We start from the raw sequence: 15405 nt of genomic DNA on the forward strand, positions 1-15405 counted from the left end.
CAATGTAGACTTACATACTATTTTTTACCTGATGTAGTTAATTTTTTAAAATTTTTCTTTCAGGTTGAGTTACAATTAGTTTAAGACTACTAACTGGAATATTAACAAAGGGATTCTTATTTCTCCAGTGTAATTCACACTCACCCAAAATCTGAAGCTAGTACAAGGAGTAGGCATTAATTTACAATGTGTGAACCTACAACTAGAAATAATCTTTCCATGCCCTATGATCTCGTCTCCTTATCCCTTCAAAAAACTTAGCATCTGCACACGATTAGTGTTGAATAAACATATCATGAAGAAACAAGTGGATGAGGAGGAGGATGGTTTAAATTAAATGCCATAAGCTTCTTTACCATAACTGAACTAGGCTGACTGTGCTTAATTTCTCCTCTGATGCTACTTATTTCTTCCCAAAAGACTATAACCAAGAATTATGATAAACATCTCATTTTAATGATATCTGGTAGTACATACAGTTCAGTTACTTCTACATCACTATCTATTGTAATAATGAGTTTGGATAAGGTTTTGTAAAAACAAAAATTCAACTGGGCTGGAGATGTGGCTCAAGCGGTAGCGCACTCGCCTGGCATGCGTACGGCCCGGGTTCGACCCTCAGCACCACATACAAACAAAGATGTTGTGTCTGCCGAAAACTAAAAAAATAAATAAATATTTAAAAAATTCTCTCTCTCTCTCTCTCTCTCTCACACACACACTCTCTCTTTAAAAAAAATTCAATATACTTTGAGGAACACTAATCCTTTAGTCATTGTCAAGCTTCATTTGGGAAATTTCATTTTATGATGAGGATAGGTGCAGTACTAGGGCTATCCTGTATAAATAGGGACTGAGAAGTTAACATTATATGGGGGGGGTAGCTGAAATTAAGCAGAATGAGATAAGACAAGGATTAAGAGGAGCCCTGGAGAAGGCCTGTAATTATGGGGTCAAAAAATAAACTGCATTCTGAAAGAAAATGAAAAGAGCTAATAAGAAAAAAAAAAAAGATACAGGAAGAAAATTGAGAAAAAAGAAAATTATATTATTTTGCAAATGATAGTGACCCTACCCTACACAATTAAGATAATAGCATTCTAGAACAATCTTTATAAACGAAGAAACTAAGGCTTACAGAGACCCCAAAAATTATGCAACATCTGACAATTGTCAAATCAGAGTGGAAGATAAATTATTTTGTACTACCAGTAAAATCAAGAACAACTGACATTTAATGAATTCTTACATTTCATAAATATCAGGTATAGTTGTTAATATATTATCATTGAATTTAACACTCATAGATATATTTTATTATTATCTCCAAATCACAGATATAAAACCTTAGGACCCTAAGGGATAATTAAATTCCCCAGGATGATAGAGCCTACACTTTCAAGCACTAGTTATTTTTATATTTTTTTTTATTTGTAGTTGGACACAATACCTTTATTTTATTTGTTTATTTTTTATGACCAGAGTGCTGGGGATCGAATCCAGTGCCTTATGCATACTAGGCAAGCACTCTACCACTGAGCCACAAACCTGGCCCTAGCACTAGTTATTTCAATGGGACAAATGATGTTCGAAATTCCTCTGAGTCACTTGTCTGGAAAATAGAGATATTAGTTATTTCTAGCTATTTTTTTAATCTGTATTTTTCCTATAGAATAAAGATCACAGGCATCTGAACTCAGGTTTGGGCTTTCCCTCTAGCCTACAAATATTTTCCAAGTACTAATTCAGATCAGTATAAAAACCTTCCAGATTCATGTTAGCAATCATCATCAAATGTTGCTTTATAATTCAAATTCATTATGCATGAGAATTGGTTCAACTATTCTAGTCATTTGCTTAAATTTTTGTCACTTTCTGTGTCATCTAAGCAAAACTAAAGGTGTGTTGTCCCTCTTAATAGGACTAGAATGAAATATGCACTAAGTTATTGAAATGATGAGATTCAGCTAGTATGGACGTTGGAGTGGCATCCAAAAATCTTGCCCTCACAGACCACATAAGCTTTGACAAGTAATTTTGCCTTTTGGAAGTTTAGTTTTTCTAACCTATTAAATGGAGCAGATCTGACCTTTGTTTATGGGGTTTGGATAAGAATAAAATGGCATAGTTTCTTGGAAAAGGCCTAATATATATTAGGAGTACATTAGATACTGAAGTTCTAACACCTTCATTAATTTTGTCAGTAAATTCAACAAGAAAGGTTTTGAATAAATAGCAACTTTAAAAAATGGACCAATGTTTCTCTATAAACAATTCATTTGTTGTATCATAATTTAAGTATAATTTTTCTATTTTTACATGGAATACATTAGTAAAAATGATGAGCTTATTTTTCATTAAGAGTCACTAAAAATTTTATTTTAGCATTGGTAGAATTATGTGCACCCACTGCTTCCAACTCATATTAAAATAAAATTTTAATTTGACATATTGTTATTTGGAATTTCCTCCCTATTTATTCTCAACTCACTGACTGATTAGCTAGTCATCGATAAGGAATGACAGACGTGTCTTTACAAATTTTACCAGGGCAATACCTAAGCTCCTTTTACTGGAGTATACCTTACAGATTTTTCTAGAGTAAACTTATAATTGGAATCAGTGCATAGGTCAATACCACATTTTATTTAACCACTTAGCCTTTACCTCTGCAGGCACCACATGCCTTCAACAATTAAATTGCCTTTTCCAAATTATCAACCCCCTGAGCACCTGCCACCAGATGTACCTTGAGAAGCAGTTACATGCTCAAATCTGTCAATCCCTCTCTTTAGAATCCCGAGACACATATTCCCTTTTTCTGTAACCTCAATTAGCACTTAAGAATGCACTTGGAGTCATGCTCATTTAGAATATTCTACCTTCAATGAATAATGTACATTGACCATGAAACTTTGTTATTTTGTGAGGAAGTTATACACGCACATTAAGTGAACACTCCAGAGAGGGAGCAGGTTTCTACTAGAGCTGGATCTAGTAATTCAAAGCAGAGCATCAAACCTAGTCAGGTGTAGTGGCCCATATCTGTAATCCCAGCAACTTGGGAGGCTGAGGCAAAAGGATTGCAAGCCTCAGCAACCTAGTGAGACACTGTCTCAAAATTAGAAAAAAAGAAAAAGGCCCAGGGATGTAGCTCAGTGGTAAAGCAACCCTAGGTCCAATCCACAGTCCAGAAACAAACAAGCAAGCAAACAAAAACTCTCTTTTCTATGACTCTCCACTGGCTTCCTACTAAGTTTTCACACTGGGAACTCTTAACAGCTACTTGATGGTAATGAACATTACTGGTAAATTGTCAAAGAAAAAAAAAAAAGATTTTATGAAGTCATCATTTATAGTACTCGTCTCTTCCATGGTATAAACACCCACCATTCCAATTTTAGGCTACTAGCATAATGTCACAAAGTGAAGTACTGAAGCCCCTCTCATGATCCACAGTTAAGGGCTGGCTCCATACACTTCAGGCATCTGCAGTCCTATGTTCACACTTCCACATCACCATATTCTAAGGAATAGTCAGAGTTTCCTCTGATAGTTCCTCAGGAAGAAGGAAAAAATATCTTTTCCCAAATGACTACTATTAATATCAACTGGCATCTCATAGAGTTAGCTACTTTACATACCCACTCTAGATTCCTCAAGAGGAATGGGATGTGCTAATTGACTTATGCAATTCAGGGCTCACCCTTGTGTCCCTGGACTATACCAGCCAAAAGTCTCCTCCTCCCTTGTTCAGACCAAAACAAAATGCCCATTCAGGAACAAGATGATTGTTACTTTGTTTAAAAAATAAATAAAATAAACATACATATGTAAATGTCTGTCTATATCCATATCTATCTATGTAAGTTTGTGCATGCATGGGTACGGGAAATAAATTCTGGGGAAGAAGCAAACACAAAAAAAGCCACTAAATCACATAAGATAAAAAAAAAAGTTAGATTTAGAATATCATTTCTCCCTGAGATTGTATTCTCTGTCAGAGGCATTTTTTTCTATTGATACTGGTTAGCATGTTTATGCAAATGATAAGTGCTCAATAAATAGTTCTTACTTATAAGTTAAATAGAAGGCATTTAAATATTTTGAGTGGATATCTGAATAAAGTCAAAAAGTTTAAGTTAATAACTAAATCATTGCTGCTTCTTATTAAATTCTCCTTGGATTTTGACAACAATTTTGCAAACAGTCCTACTATTTATAGTAATTCATTCCCAAAAGTAATCCATCGCCATCATATTAAATTCTAACCTCTGTTACATTATGCTGAAAGAGTAGTATATTTTTCTGGTTAATATTATTTGATGAATCAGCCTGTTATCATTGCACTCTGTAATGCTTCTGTTGTTAAAAAAAAAAAAAAAAAAAAAAAAAAAAAACCTGTTCTAACATTTTAATAGGTATTTTTTCTCACTATACCATTCAATTAATGTTTCATGAGATTGACTTGTGCAGTGGTCTGCCATAAATGACATTGGGAAAAGTAGAGACCAGCAAGGTAAAGCCCAATCTTTGTGTTCATCCACAGGCTTCAGCATCAGCAGGTTATTACTGACTAACTTGTAGGGTTTTTTCATCTTTGGGCAATTGGAAATAATACAGGAGTATTGCAAGCAGACAAGCATCTTCTTTTTATTTCCTCTTTATAAAGCCTTTTGTGAATGTTAAAATACTATCTCAATTGTTTTCTCCCTAGTGTCCTGTTTTTTTTTTTTTTTTGTGTGTGTGTGTGTGTGTGTGGACTATGTGGAGATTAATAGCAGTCTGCAATAATCTGTTGTCCTTTGTGGGAAAAACTATGCTGCTGTTTCTGGAAAGAAATAATTGGTACGTATCTTATGGAGTCAACGTCTGAATTTAATGGAGCATAAAGGGGTGGTATTTCTCATGAAGGAGGCATATTATCCGTTTAAACAGCTTTCAGTCTTGCACATAAATTAGACCTTCGACAAGCTTTGGAAACAGAGAAACCACACTGTACTGAATTAACATGCTTGCATATTCCTAACAAAGGGAACTGTCTCTTTTGAAAAAAAAGAGAAAGCACCAGTGTCTCTGTTACACTTGGAAATCTGAAATTAATTATTGACTTTTTCATATTCTTTGCAGCCACTTTGTTTGCTCATTTATTGTAAAATGTATATATGGTAATTGTTTTACGGGAGCTCATAAAACTCAGACTGCAAATGAGATAATGGATGACCAATTTATTACACATGCCCTTCAGACATAGAACTAAACTTGGCATAAATGAAACATGGTCAATGCATACTTTGTCAAGGTCTTTTCTTAAGGCATTAAGAGAAAGAACTTTATAGAGTATTTATGTTGAAATTCTAAAAAACTGCAATTGAAAGCTGTTTTATATTTATATTTTTTTACTAAATTATTCCCCTTACCACTAAAAAAATGCTGATTTGGAATAGTTTCTATACTCCATCTTGTTGAATATGTTTATCCTAAGATGGAAAATAATTTGTAGAATATGGAACTTGACAAAGTTCTTTCCTAGAAATTAATATAATGATTAATTAATATGATATCAGAACTCCTATTCTTCAAAAAATAAATTATATGTATGTTATTATACTTGCAATAAATTTAAGGATGAGTTAATATAGAGAAGACACTTTTCCAGTTATCATTCTCTGAGCATTATAGCAGCTCTGTCAGCTAGAAGGGTTCTTAATTCAATTAAACCCAAACCCAAAGGTGGGACTGATGCACCCTGATGGAGCAATGGAGATTCCACATCTTCTTTTGTATCTCGTTCCAACAATTAAATTTAATGATCCATCCCACCAAGGCCATCTTTTCTCTACTGCATTGAAACCTGAATCCTTTCTGCCTCACTATTGGCCCATTCAGTTTCCTGATGTCATTTTATGGTGACAAATAGGTAAATAGCAAATTTGATTAAGGCTCTTTTTTCAGAAGACACTCCAAGACGAGCAGAATTTGATTAAATTTCCCATAACCTGATGGTTAACCCAATGCTTATAGTTGTACTGCTAAAAAAGAAAAAGTTTGTATTTACACAGAAATTTTTACTCTGCATGTTAAAAGATCAAGAGGATACTATCTGACCAATATTTTAAGACAAGAAATGGAAATCTGCAAATAGAGAAAATTCCAAATATAAAATGCTGTACTAATAAAAGGTAATAAACTGCAAAAGAATTGTTGACAATAAAATTAGTTTTAAAGGGTGGTATTCATGAAGTTTAAATTAAACTGACTTTTTCTCTGTACTTTGAAATCTGTCACTACAAGGACCAAAATTAGAATTGAATCTGGTACCATATAATAGGCCATAATGCTTCATCTACTAAGTGGTTTTTCAGAACTCTGTCATTTCATTAGGCATAGTGGCTGGGTGCTTTTCCCCCCCAACTTTTTCTTTATAATGTGGTCAATAATGAATGAGAATTTAGTGGTTAAAGTAACATAGTAGGGAATCTATCAAAACAGGGTAAGAATGCAAGTTCTACCAATGGGAAGCTCTGCTCTGGTGCCAAATACTTAACTACACATTCTCAGTCCTCTCACCTCTAAGTGGGAATGACACTACCAGCTTAGTATGGGAACTTTGTAAGATCATGCATGTAAAAATACAAAACACCCACCCATATTGTGAGCTCCATGGTGCTGCATCTTGCTGGCTAGTTTTCTAAAGGCAGGAAAGCAGAAATACTATATTTACCTGGTGTTTATTTAAGGGAAACTAGATTAACATCTGTCTTTTTATACAAAATATTAAAGCAAAGAAAGAAGTTACAGTTGAATAAAAATATTTTTGAAATCATCGCTGTCAATAATTGTGAAGCAGGAAGAGAAAGAAGTGGGCATGGGAAAATATTAAAAAGATGGTTGGAATTATAGACTCCTTTTATTTTTTTTAATAGTGGGAAATTAGAACAAAGTATCTTTCTTCTCTCACCAAAAAAAAAAAAAAAAAAATCCTTGAGGGCCCCTCTTCTTCCTAATTTGAGGCAGTCATCAGAATACATCCAGGAAACATTCTGGTACTCAGGAAAGAACATGGAACTGAGGGTAGACATGTCTGCATTACAACCCTAAATTTTGCCCTCACTAGGTGTGTGACCTTCCATAAGTCAATTAGTCTCTCTAAACATCATGTTCAATTTTACAAAATGGGAACAGCAGGCTTGACTTGAGCATGAAATATTCTGGGGTTAGATTTGCAAAGTCATACATTTATTTACACAATTCACAGATAAACAAAGGAGTCGTAGACTCTTCATATACTATAATTTGAGTTTTTCTGAACACCTCACTGGGAGGAAAGTAAAAGCAATATTAGCACAATCTCACCAAATAATTTAATTGTTTAGGTAGCTACATTTCTTTTGAAAGAATCATTTTTTTCCCATAATTCCTTACCCTTCTTTGTTTCTTTACAAAATAATATCTACTTGATCTACTCTATAGCACTCATACAGGGTTCCTTTACCTGGATGATAAATAATGGCAAGTTCCCAGTTGGCTGTGGAGTTGTTGTGCATCTTTCCAGTAGTCAATATAAGCATCTTAATTCTTCCACACCACATGGAATTGACATTATTTTAGAAGCACCTACTATTAATCAATCCTGTCATGCTAACACTTTCTGTCCTGTGTGGGTACTTAGTATAGCCTTCAAAGCCCTAAAGGAAGCAAGAAAATGGTTCATATTCATTCAGCATTTCCCTTAGCCTATCTAATATATTTTCCCCTCTGGGATCCTAGCCTAGAGAGAAATTGTAAGACATACTTCTACCTATGTTGTCTCTTTCCACACTGTCTCCTAAAGGAATTGACTTTTCTTTGAGTCAATTTCCCATCAGAAAAATGAGCCTTCTGAGTCTTCCAGGCTACCTAATAGTTTGCTAAATATTACAACTTTTCCTAATGGATGAATAGAAGAGAAAGAGAGAAGGCTTAATGATAATAGAATATAATTAGGAGGTGCACAGAAGATATTAAACCTACTTGACATGTGAAATGCCTGGTATGTAGGAACTATTTCAGCACTTATAATGTTGCATAGAAAGACATCTTGTAACATAATCAAATACGAACCAATGGCTTCCTAATCTCAGATTACAGTTCGAAATGTGATACAAAAGGAATTTTCTCACCTTACAACAAAAGAAACTTTTGTTATTTGGTAGTCTTTTAAGGAATCCTGTGAAGTGGTACTGATAAAAAACAATATAGCAGGTCTCAATGAGGGCAAATAATTCATAATTCCTCAAAGAGGCAATAAGAAGCTTGTGCTATGTTTTACTAAGCTTTTTCACCACTGTGCCCTAAAAGATCTGACCAGAACAATTGTAGAGGAGGAAAAGTTTATGTGATGACTCACAGAGTTCTCAGTACATAGAGAGCAGGATCCATTCTTCAGGGCCCAGGGTAAGGCAGAACATCATGGAGGAAGAATGTGGTACAGCAAAGTGCCTCACATGATGATCAGAAAGCAGAGAGAGACTCCACTTGCCAGATACAAATATATACCCCAAATCCATGCCCCACCTCCTCCAGGAACATTCTACCTGCCTTCAATTACAATTCAATCAATTAATTAATGGATTAAGATCCTGGTAACCCAATCATTTCTTTTCTGAACCTTTTTGCATTGCCTTTCACATGTGAGCTTTTGGGGAACACCTCACATCCAAACTACAACATTCCACACCTAGTCCCCAAAAGCTTACACTCTTCTAATAATGCAAAATACATTAAGTTCATAACTAAGAGTACCCATAGCCTCAAATAGATAAAATCACACGTTACTGGCCTTTCTTAATCTCTAGGATCTCCACTGCAGCTTTGGCTTCTTCTTCACATCTCTACACTTTACACAGTCAAAGGGTGCCTGCAGGGACTCTGACCCTGCTGCATTTTGCCTGACCTCCCAGGCCTTCCTCTGAAATCTTGGTGGAAGCCTAAATGAGCCCTTAACTCCAGAATCCTACATTCTTGAAGAACCAGCACCATGTGGTTGACTTCAGGGTCTGCCTCCATCTCCAGCAGTAGCCAGGCCTCTAGGGACCCTGGCTGCAACAGCCTCTGAGTGCCTGGATAGCTGAGCATGTCAAGAAAACTTCCTAGGCCCGCTTGTGCAAGAGTATCCCACTAGTCTCTTCTAATGAGATAGATATGATCTTGCTAATTCTTTAGATGCCCTCAGACCATCTTACTGTCTCTGTGCAAAGTCTTTAGCATTTCCTTAGTGGTAATAATCTCTTTAACAACTACAACTTCCTTAGCCCCAGTTTTACTCTCACCTTTCAAGCCCAAATTTTTCAACTCTTTAGGCTCTGCCTTCTGCTCCTGAATATCACAACAAACTTGGCAAAAAGCCAACAGCCATACCCATGCCACTTCCTAAATGATATGCCACCTAGACATTTCTTCCTCCAGCTTAAGAGATCCTTCACTTTAAAAATTGGCCACAGAGTCTCTTTTTTAAATTTTTTTGTACCAGGGATTGAACTTAGGGGAGCTTAACTATTGAACAACATCCCCATCCTTTATTTAATTTTTAAAAGTTTTTTTTTAATTTTGAGACAGAGTCTTGCTAAATTGTTAGGGCCTCAATAAGATTCTGAGGATGGTCTTGAATTTACAATCTTCCTGCCTCCTGAGACACTGGGATTACAGGCATGCACCACCACACCTGGCAAGATTCTTATTTTTATTTATGGATCTGTATGGAAATCAGTATGCCAGGGGACGAAAGCAAATTTAAGAAGCTGCTTGCTCTTTTTTAGGAAACTGGTACTTCATATTTTATGATTCCTAATAAAGTCAAAATGCTGCAAACAAATTTATGAATTAGGTACACTGGTACCTCACTATTATATTAGTGTTAGTAGTATAAAAAGAACTCCCCAGCAATATTTTATAAGTGCCACATATAAATAAATACATATTTGGTATAATATAGATAAAATATTACCTTGTACTGGATATACTATTTTAAGCAAATAGAGTTCAGCTACCAATTGTACAAATTTGTTCACAGTCTAAATCATACCCTTTCATGAAACACTAGCATAATAATCAATCCATGATTTGGGTTTTAGTATTTTTGTCTTCTAGACACAACTATTATTATTTAAACAATTAAAGTGATCATTACATTATTAATTTACAGACACTCCTTCTTTCTTATAGTTCAAATATTCTGTACTTATGAAACTAAAGACTGTCCTGATAATTGTGAATATTTTCTGGTATGTTATGCATTCTATCATCAGTACTTTCAGAGTGTTCCCCCTAAGGATTCTTGAGTATTGTTGGATTCTCACTCATCAGCACATATTCTACCACTAGTAACTGTTCATTCCATGAGCAAGAATCACCACCCATTGTTATCCTTTTTACATATTCCCTTTATTTGTAAGCCCTACTTGTCTTATTAGGAAGTGACTTGCCTTTTTCTAGCCTTTTCAAACCATGGAAAAGCTAAATGACTTTTTTTCTCACATCGCAAAATCTTAGACTGAAAATTTAACTAGAAAGATAAGGCAGAGATAAAAATAGTAGATGGGCCACTGGGTCTGGTTTCAGAAAATATGCCATTGGAATAAGTTTTAATTATTCAGTAATGTTGCAGAGAACTACCTGTAATCTGTCCAAAAGTAAAAACTATTTCTCTGTTGACTGAAAAACACCTGTAACACAAATTTGTCTTGAGGATCAGTTGATTCTCATATGTGGCCAACTGCCTGCCAGGCTTCTTAGCCTGCTTAGTCTCCAACTTTGGTTCTAGAGATCATTTTATCCAGTTGGCTAACTTGCCTTCAGACCTGGGCAAGTGAAACCCCTTAAAAGGATACTTTAAAGATGAGAAAACATACTTAAAAGAATATAAAATCAGAGAAGAGACATGCTAATTTTAAGCAATGATTCATAGATTGGCAATGGAAAGCTGGCCCCTGTCTCCTAATTTTTCAAATTGTAAGAGATCATTTTCTGTATTATTCTGGAAAATGGTTGTTGAGAGATATATTGGAATCAGATGGACTCGAGTTTGAATCCTGTTTGAGTTTGAGCCTCCGTGTCTTATTGGATAAACTGAAGATGACAATCTCTCAAAGCATTGACATGCCATGAGGATTTGTGATAGATGACTGATTTGAAACACAGCCACAAAATCTGTTCACATGATAGGCATACAGGTAATGATAATTCTTTTCACTTCTCTGACTATTTTCCACTCCATGACTAATCCCATATCTAGATTTGAATTCTGCTACTATACAACCACTATGGATATCAGTACAGAAGTTCCTGAAAAGGCATGGAACCACCATATTACCAGCTACATCACTCCTTGATGTGTCTCCTAAAGAAATAAAGTCTTCATACTAATAATGATACATGCATATGCAGGTTTACAGCAGCACAATTCACAATAGACAAATTATGGAACCAGCCTAGGTGTCCATCAATAGATGAATAAAGAAAATTTGGAATATATACACAATGGAGTTTTACTCAGCCATAAAGAAAAGTAGATACACTTATAATATTTGCAGGAAAATGGATGCAACTTGAGACGATCATGTCAAGTGAAATAAGCCAACTACCAAAGGATGAGGGTCATGTTTTCTCATAGATGATAGTTAAAGAGGAAAAAGGAAAAGGAAGGGAGAGGTTGGGAGTTTCGTGAAAATCAAAAGGAGATAAGTAGAGGAAAAGAACCAGGGACCGGATGGTAGGAAACAGAGAAGTGCTGGGAGTGATATTGGCCAAATTATATTATTATATTGTGTGTATGTACACATCTCATCATATGTACAACTTTAATGCACCAATAAAAATAATGTAGAAAGAAAAAAAATCTACTACTAACACTTTAGAGTGCCAGGGATTCCTGGTTTCAAGGAGATATAACCACACATGGAATATTTTAGCAAATAGGTAACTGCTACTCTTACAAGTCTGCAAAGCAACCTTTATTCCTTAAACAACAAAGAAGATTCTTATTCGAAGAGCCACAAACTGAAGGAAAAACATGCTTATTTGGCCACCTTGCATGAAAGCGGCTTGAGAGGGCAGCACATAATAACTATAATTATGTTATAAACTTCATTAGTATTTCAGGATGCATCTGTTAAGGCACCCTGAACATTACTGAATCCCCACTGACCGATGTCTATCACTCAACTGTTGTTTCCAGTCTTTGGCTATAAATTCTCTTTTAGAATGCTATAAAAATGTTACAAAGGATGGCTGAAGGAAACAAACCACAAACCAATGTAGACTGAAATTTCTGATAAATTATCAATTATATTTATATCATCAATTATTGTCTATATAAATGTCCACTCCTTAACTCTCAACAAGTACCACTACCACTAGGGACTGGGCACCCAGCAACTCAGTATTCTTGGCTTTTCTTACCTCCTCTGTAGATGTAGAGTTTGGGTTAAACCATCCATCTTTGCTGACACATCATTCAAACAGGCAGAAGCAGTATGGGAATCTACCAGCACACAAGACAAAGAGAGAGGGAGCTAAAGAAACTTATTTCTGAGAATCTCCCAGCACAGAATTCCACTTGTATGAGCTCAAGGCTTCTCTCTCCTGGTGTTCTACACTCAGAACTCAGGTAACTCTCCCCAGCTGGCAGTTCCCTCTCTCTGGAATGAAAGATAAAAGTCAGAAAACAACAGAAGATCCTTAGGGGAATGAGATTTAAGTGAGATGGAAAAGGAAGGAGAGGTGGACTCGGAATATCCTGGACAAGGCTCTCATTCCTGGGATTTTGAAGGAAAAGGAACTAAGTGAACTAGTTTCCAGGACAACCTGCTGTTGGGGAGAGGGGGGGTTGGGGCAAGGAAATGGGTGACCTGTGGTTACTCCTGCTCCTGCCACTGTCCCTGGCAGCCCTCCATGGGGTCAAAGGCTGTTTGGAGTGTGACCCCAAATTCATAGAGGATATTAGGACCGTGCTGACAAATCTGGTACCCTCAGAAGTCCCTGGCCGAAATCAACTGCTTGAACGGCAGTTTAAGGAGACGATCCATTTAAGCTCCAAGGTCTCCCACGGGAACAAGATGCTTCGGGTATTGGGTGAGGGAAGCATGAGTCCCTGAGAGTTTTGGGGGGTTAATGGGAGAAGGGAGGCAGGGGAGAGAACACCCGGGGCCACACAATTTCCTCCACAGATGTAATTATTCCCATGCATATATCTTCTCTCTTCCCTTCCAGCTGTTCAAAAGGTTGTCAAGTTGAGAACATGGCTGAAGAACGAATTTTATAGACTAGGCAATGAAACGTGGAAAGGTGAGGTACTAATTCATTGTCAAAAGTTCATACTGCTCAAGTAAGTCTGAGGAAATTGGGGCAAACAAGGCAATAGTGAGAATTAAATTATGACAAGAAGAGCCATTGGAATTTCTGATACCTCCCCATTCCCTCTTAGGTGTCTTTATCTTTCAAGGCAAGCTTCTTGAGATCCGCCAAAAACTGGAATCCAAAGTGAAAGAAACATTAACAGCCTTCTCTGAAGTTGGTAATGAAACACTTCCATTCAACCACACTGCAATTATGTGAAGGAAGTAGGAAAGGAGGGGTGAGAAGAGCCAAGAGGGTTCAGATGGCAGCCATGAGAATGGTTGGAGGGCAGCCAGAACTTAATGGGTAAACAAAGACTACGTGGGTATAAGTTTAAACTCTAAGTTGATGCTAAACTCATTAGAACTCTCTGATTCTCTTTCAGCTTGTTCTGAAGATTGCAGTGAGTACAGTACATGTGACACCGTGAGATTTCTGCCCTTGTTCTATATGGCTCTGTCTCTCCCATCTGTTAACACTAAGAACCTAGTTCCTGGAGCTTTTGTTACAAGGGGGAATGTCAATAGTATCTGATAATAAAAATCTAGCTTAGGAAATCATGGACACTTCACAGATTAAGGATGTACCCAGAAGCTTCCTAAAGCTACAGTTTACAACCCAGTACCCCATTATAAGCTAAGGCATTATTTTCCCTATTGCTTCCCCAGAGATATAACTTAATTTATAGGTTCCAATGCTTTAAGAAACTTGATTATAAGGGAAAGAAAGAATTCAGATCTATGAAACCAAATTGTCCTGGGAATACCTGAGATCTAATCCATACTTGATGTTTGACGGAAGAAACCTCTTGTTGACATCCTGCTTCTGATTATTTTTTCTTTTTATCAGTTGTGACTGAAGGTCCTGTCCTTGATTGTTGGACTTGTCTTCGCATCACCACCCGGTGCTTCAGAGGAGAATATTGTAGAGGTGACATAAACTGTGGTGTGGTAATATGAGGTGCTAGGGATCAAGGAATTGGGTTTTCCATTGATTCATTCAAAGTTTGTTGAGTACTTTCTCCATGGAAAATGTTATGAATTAAGAGCTAAAATAAATTTGCACCCATATGAATAACTGTTCTGAGCCAATTAAAGGTCTGGGAAATGAAAGGCTAGATATCATCTAGGGACATCAAGGGCAAAAATTTTGTAAAACCTAGGCATCTAAAATCAAGTCAGAAAAATCAAGAATGGTGATGAAGTAGTGACCAGGGCAAACTGAAGTTAAGACTCAATTCTGGGTAAAGGTCTCTGGTTACAATTTCTTCTTGTCCAAAACTTACTTTATTTTTTTCCCTTTCTCCTTCCAGAAGAGGATCCGAGGAAGGCTGAACAGCGAGAGATTACATTATTTCTTGTATTGCTGGCAGAAGCTGGAATATTGGCAAGTGCTGTGTTACTGTGAGTTTTCCTCCCTCCAAATAAACATGGGTCAAGCCTTCCTTTGCCAGAGAGATCACCCAAACTTCCTCCTTCCCCAGTGGAAAAAGGGGAAAGAAGTCATTTCAAAATCTGGGAAATGATACTGGCAGGAATGAAATGGATGGAAGTTTGATGGGATAATAGTTGGAACATAAGGAAATGGAAGAGAAGTATCCAGAAAAGAAGAAAACACTATCTAATTGTTTTAAAGAGTGGGGCTACTGACATTGAAGTTGGGATATCTTCTTTATCTAGATTCTATATGTGTGTCACTCATCGGAGGAAAATGCAGACAATACGGAAGACGCTAAAAAAATATTTGGAGAAGAAACTTGAAGAATTAGTGGGGTCATCAGATGAGGAAGAGAGAAAAGATTCTGGACCTAGAAAATAAATGCACAGACTCAAACAGGAGCTCTTTCATGATTCTCTTGAGTGTTGACTCAGAGTAGAAAACTGGAACTTGAGCTGCTTTGTGTTCATAAAGTCATAGTATTTTAAAACTGAAATAGAACTTAGGGTTTCTCTAGCGAAGATCCTAACTGATATCATGAGGCAATGGACACAGTGAGAGGACAAGTGATTTACCTGGAGTTGTACAGAAGTA

At 36.4% G+C, this 15405-nt stretch overlaps 1 protein-coding gene across 2 annotated transcripts; it reads left to right on the forward strand.

Moving 5' to 3' along the window:
• Positions 1-12878: 12878 nt before the first annotated feature.
• Izumo3 (IZUMO family member 3) lies at positions 12879-15192 on the forward strand. Of its 2 annotated transcripts, XM_076843370.2 has the most exons (7): positions 12879-13110; positions 13249-13323; positions 13463-13552; positions 13760-13777; positions 14224-14304; positions 14687-14777; positions 15054-15192. In XM_076843370.2, exons 1-7 carry the CDS (start codon positions 12879-12881, stop codon positions 15190-15192), a joined length of 726 nt encoding a protein of 241 aa, XP_076699485.1. The 2 variants fall into 2 exon arrangements, with proteins under 2 accessions (XP_076699485.1, XP_076699486.1); XM_076843371.2 differs by lacking the exon at positions 13760-13777.
• The last annotated feature ends 213 nt before the right edge of the window (positions 15193-15405 follow it).

This window comes from Callospermophilus lateralis, chromosome 2 (assembly GCF_048772815.1).
Source record: "Callospermophilus lateralis isolate mCalLat2 chromosome 2, mCalLat2.hap1, whole genome shotgun sequence".
NCBI lineage: Eukaryota > Metazoa > Chordata > Mammalia > Rodentia > Sciuridae > Callospermophilus > Callospermophilus lateralis.

What these genes read in the sequence shown, in the direction of transcription:
- Izumo3 (XM_076843370.2), top strand. Translation starts at nt 12,879, where the DNA reads ATGGGTGACCTGTGGTTACTCCTGCTCCTGCCACTGTCCCTGGCAGCC. An exon ending in CAAGATGCTTCGGGTATTGG is followed by an intron (nt 13,111 to 13,248) that starts GTGAGGGAAGCA and finishes CTTCCCTTCCAG; the next exon opens with CTGTTCAAAAGGTTGTCAAG. An exon ending in AGGCAATGAAACGTGGAAAG is followed by an intron (nt 13,324 to 13,462) that starts GTGAGGTACTAA and finishes ATTCCCTCTTAG; the next exon opens with GTGTCTTTATCTTTCAAGGC.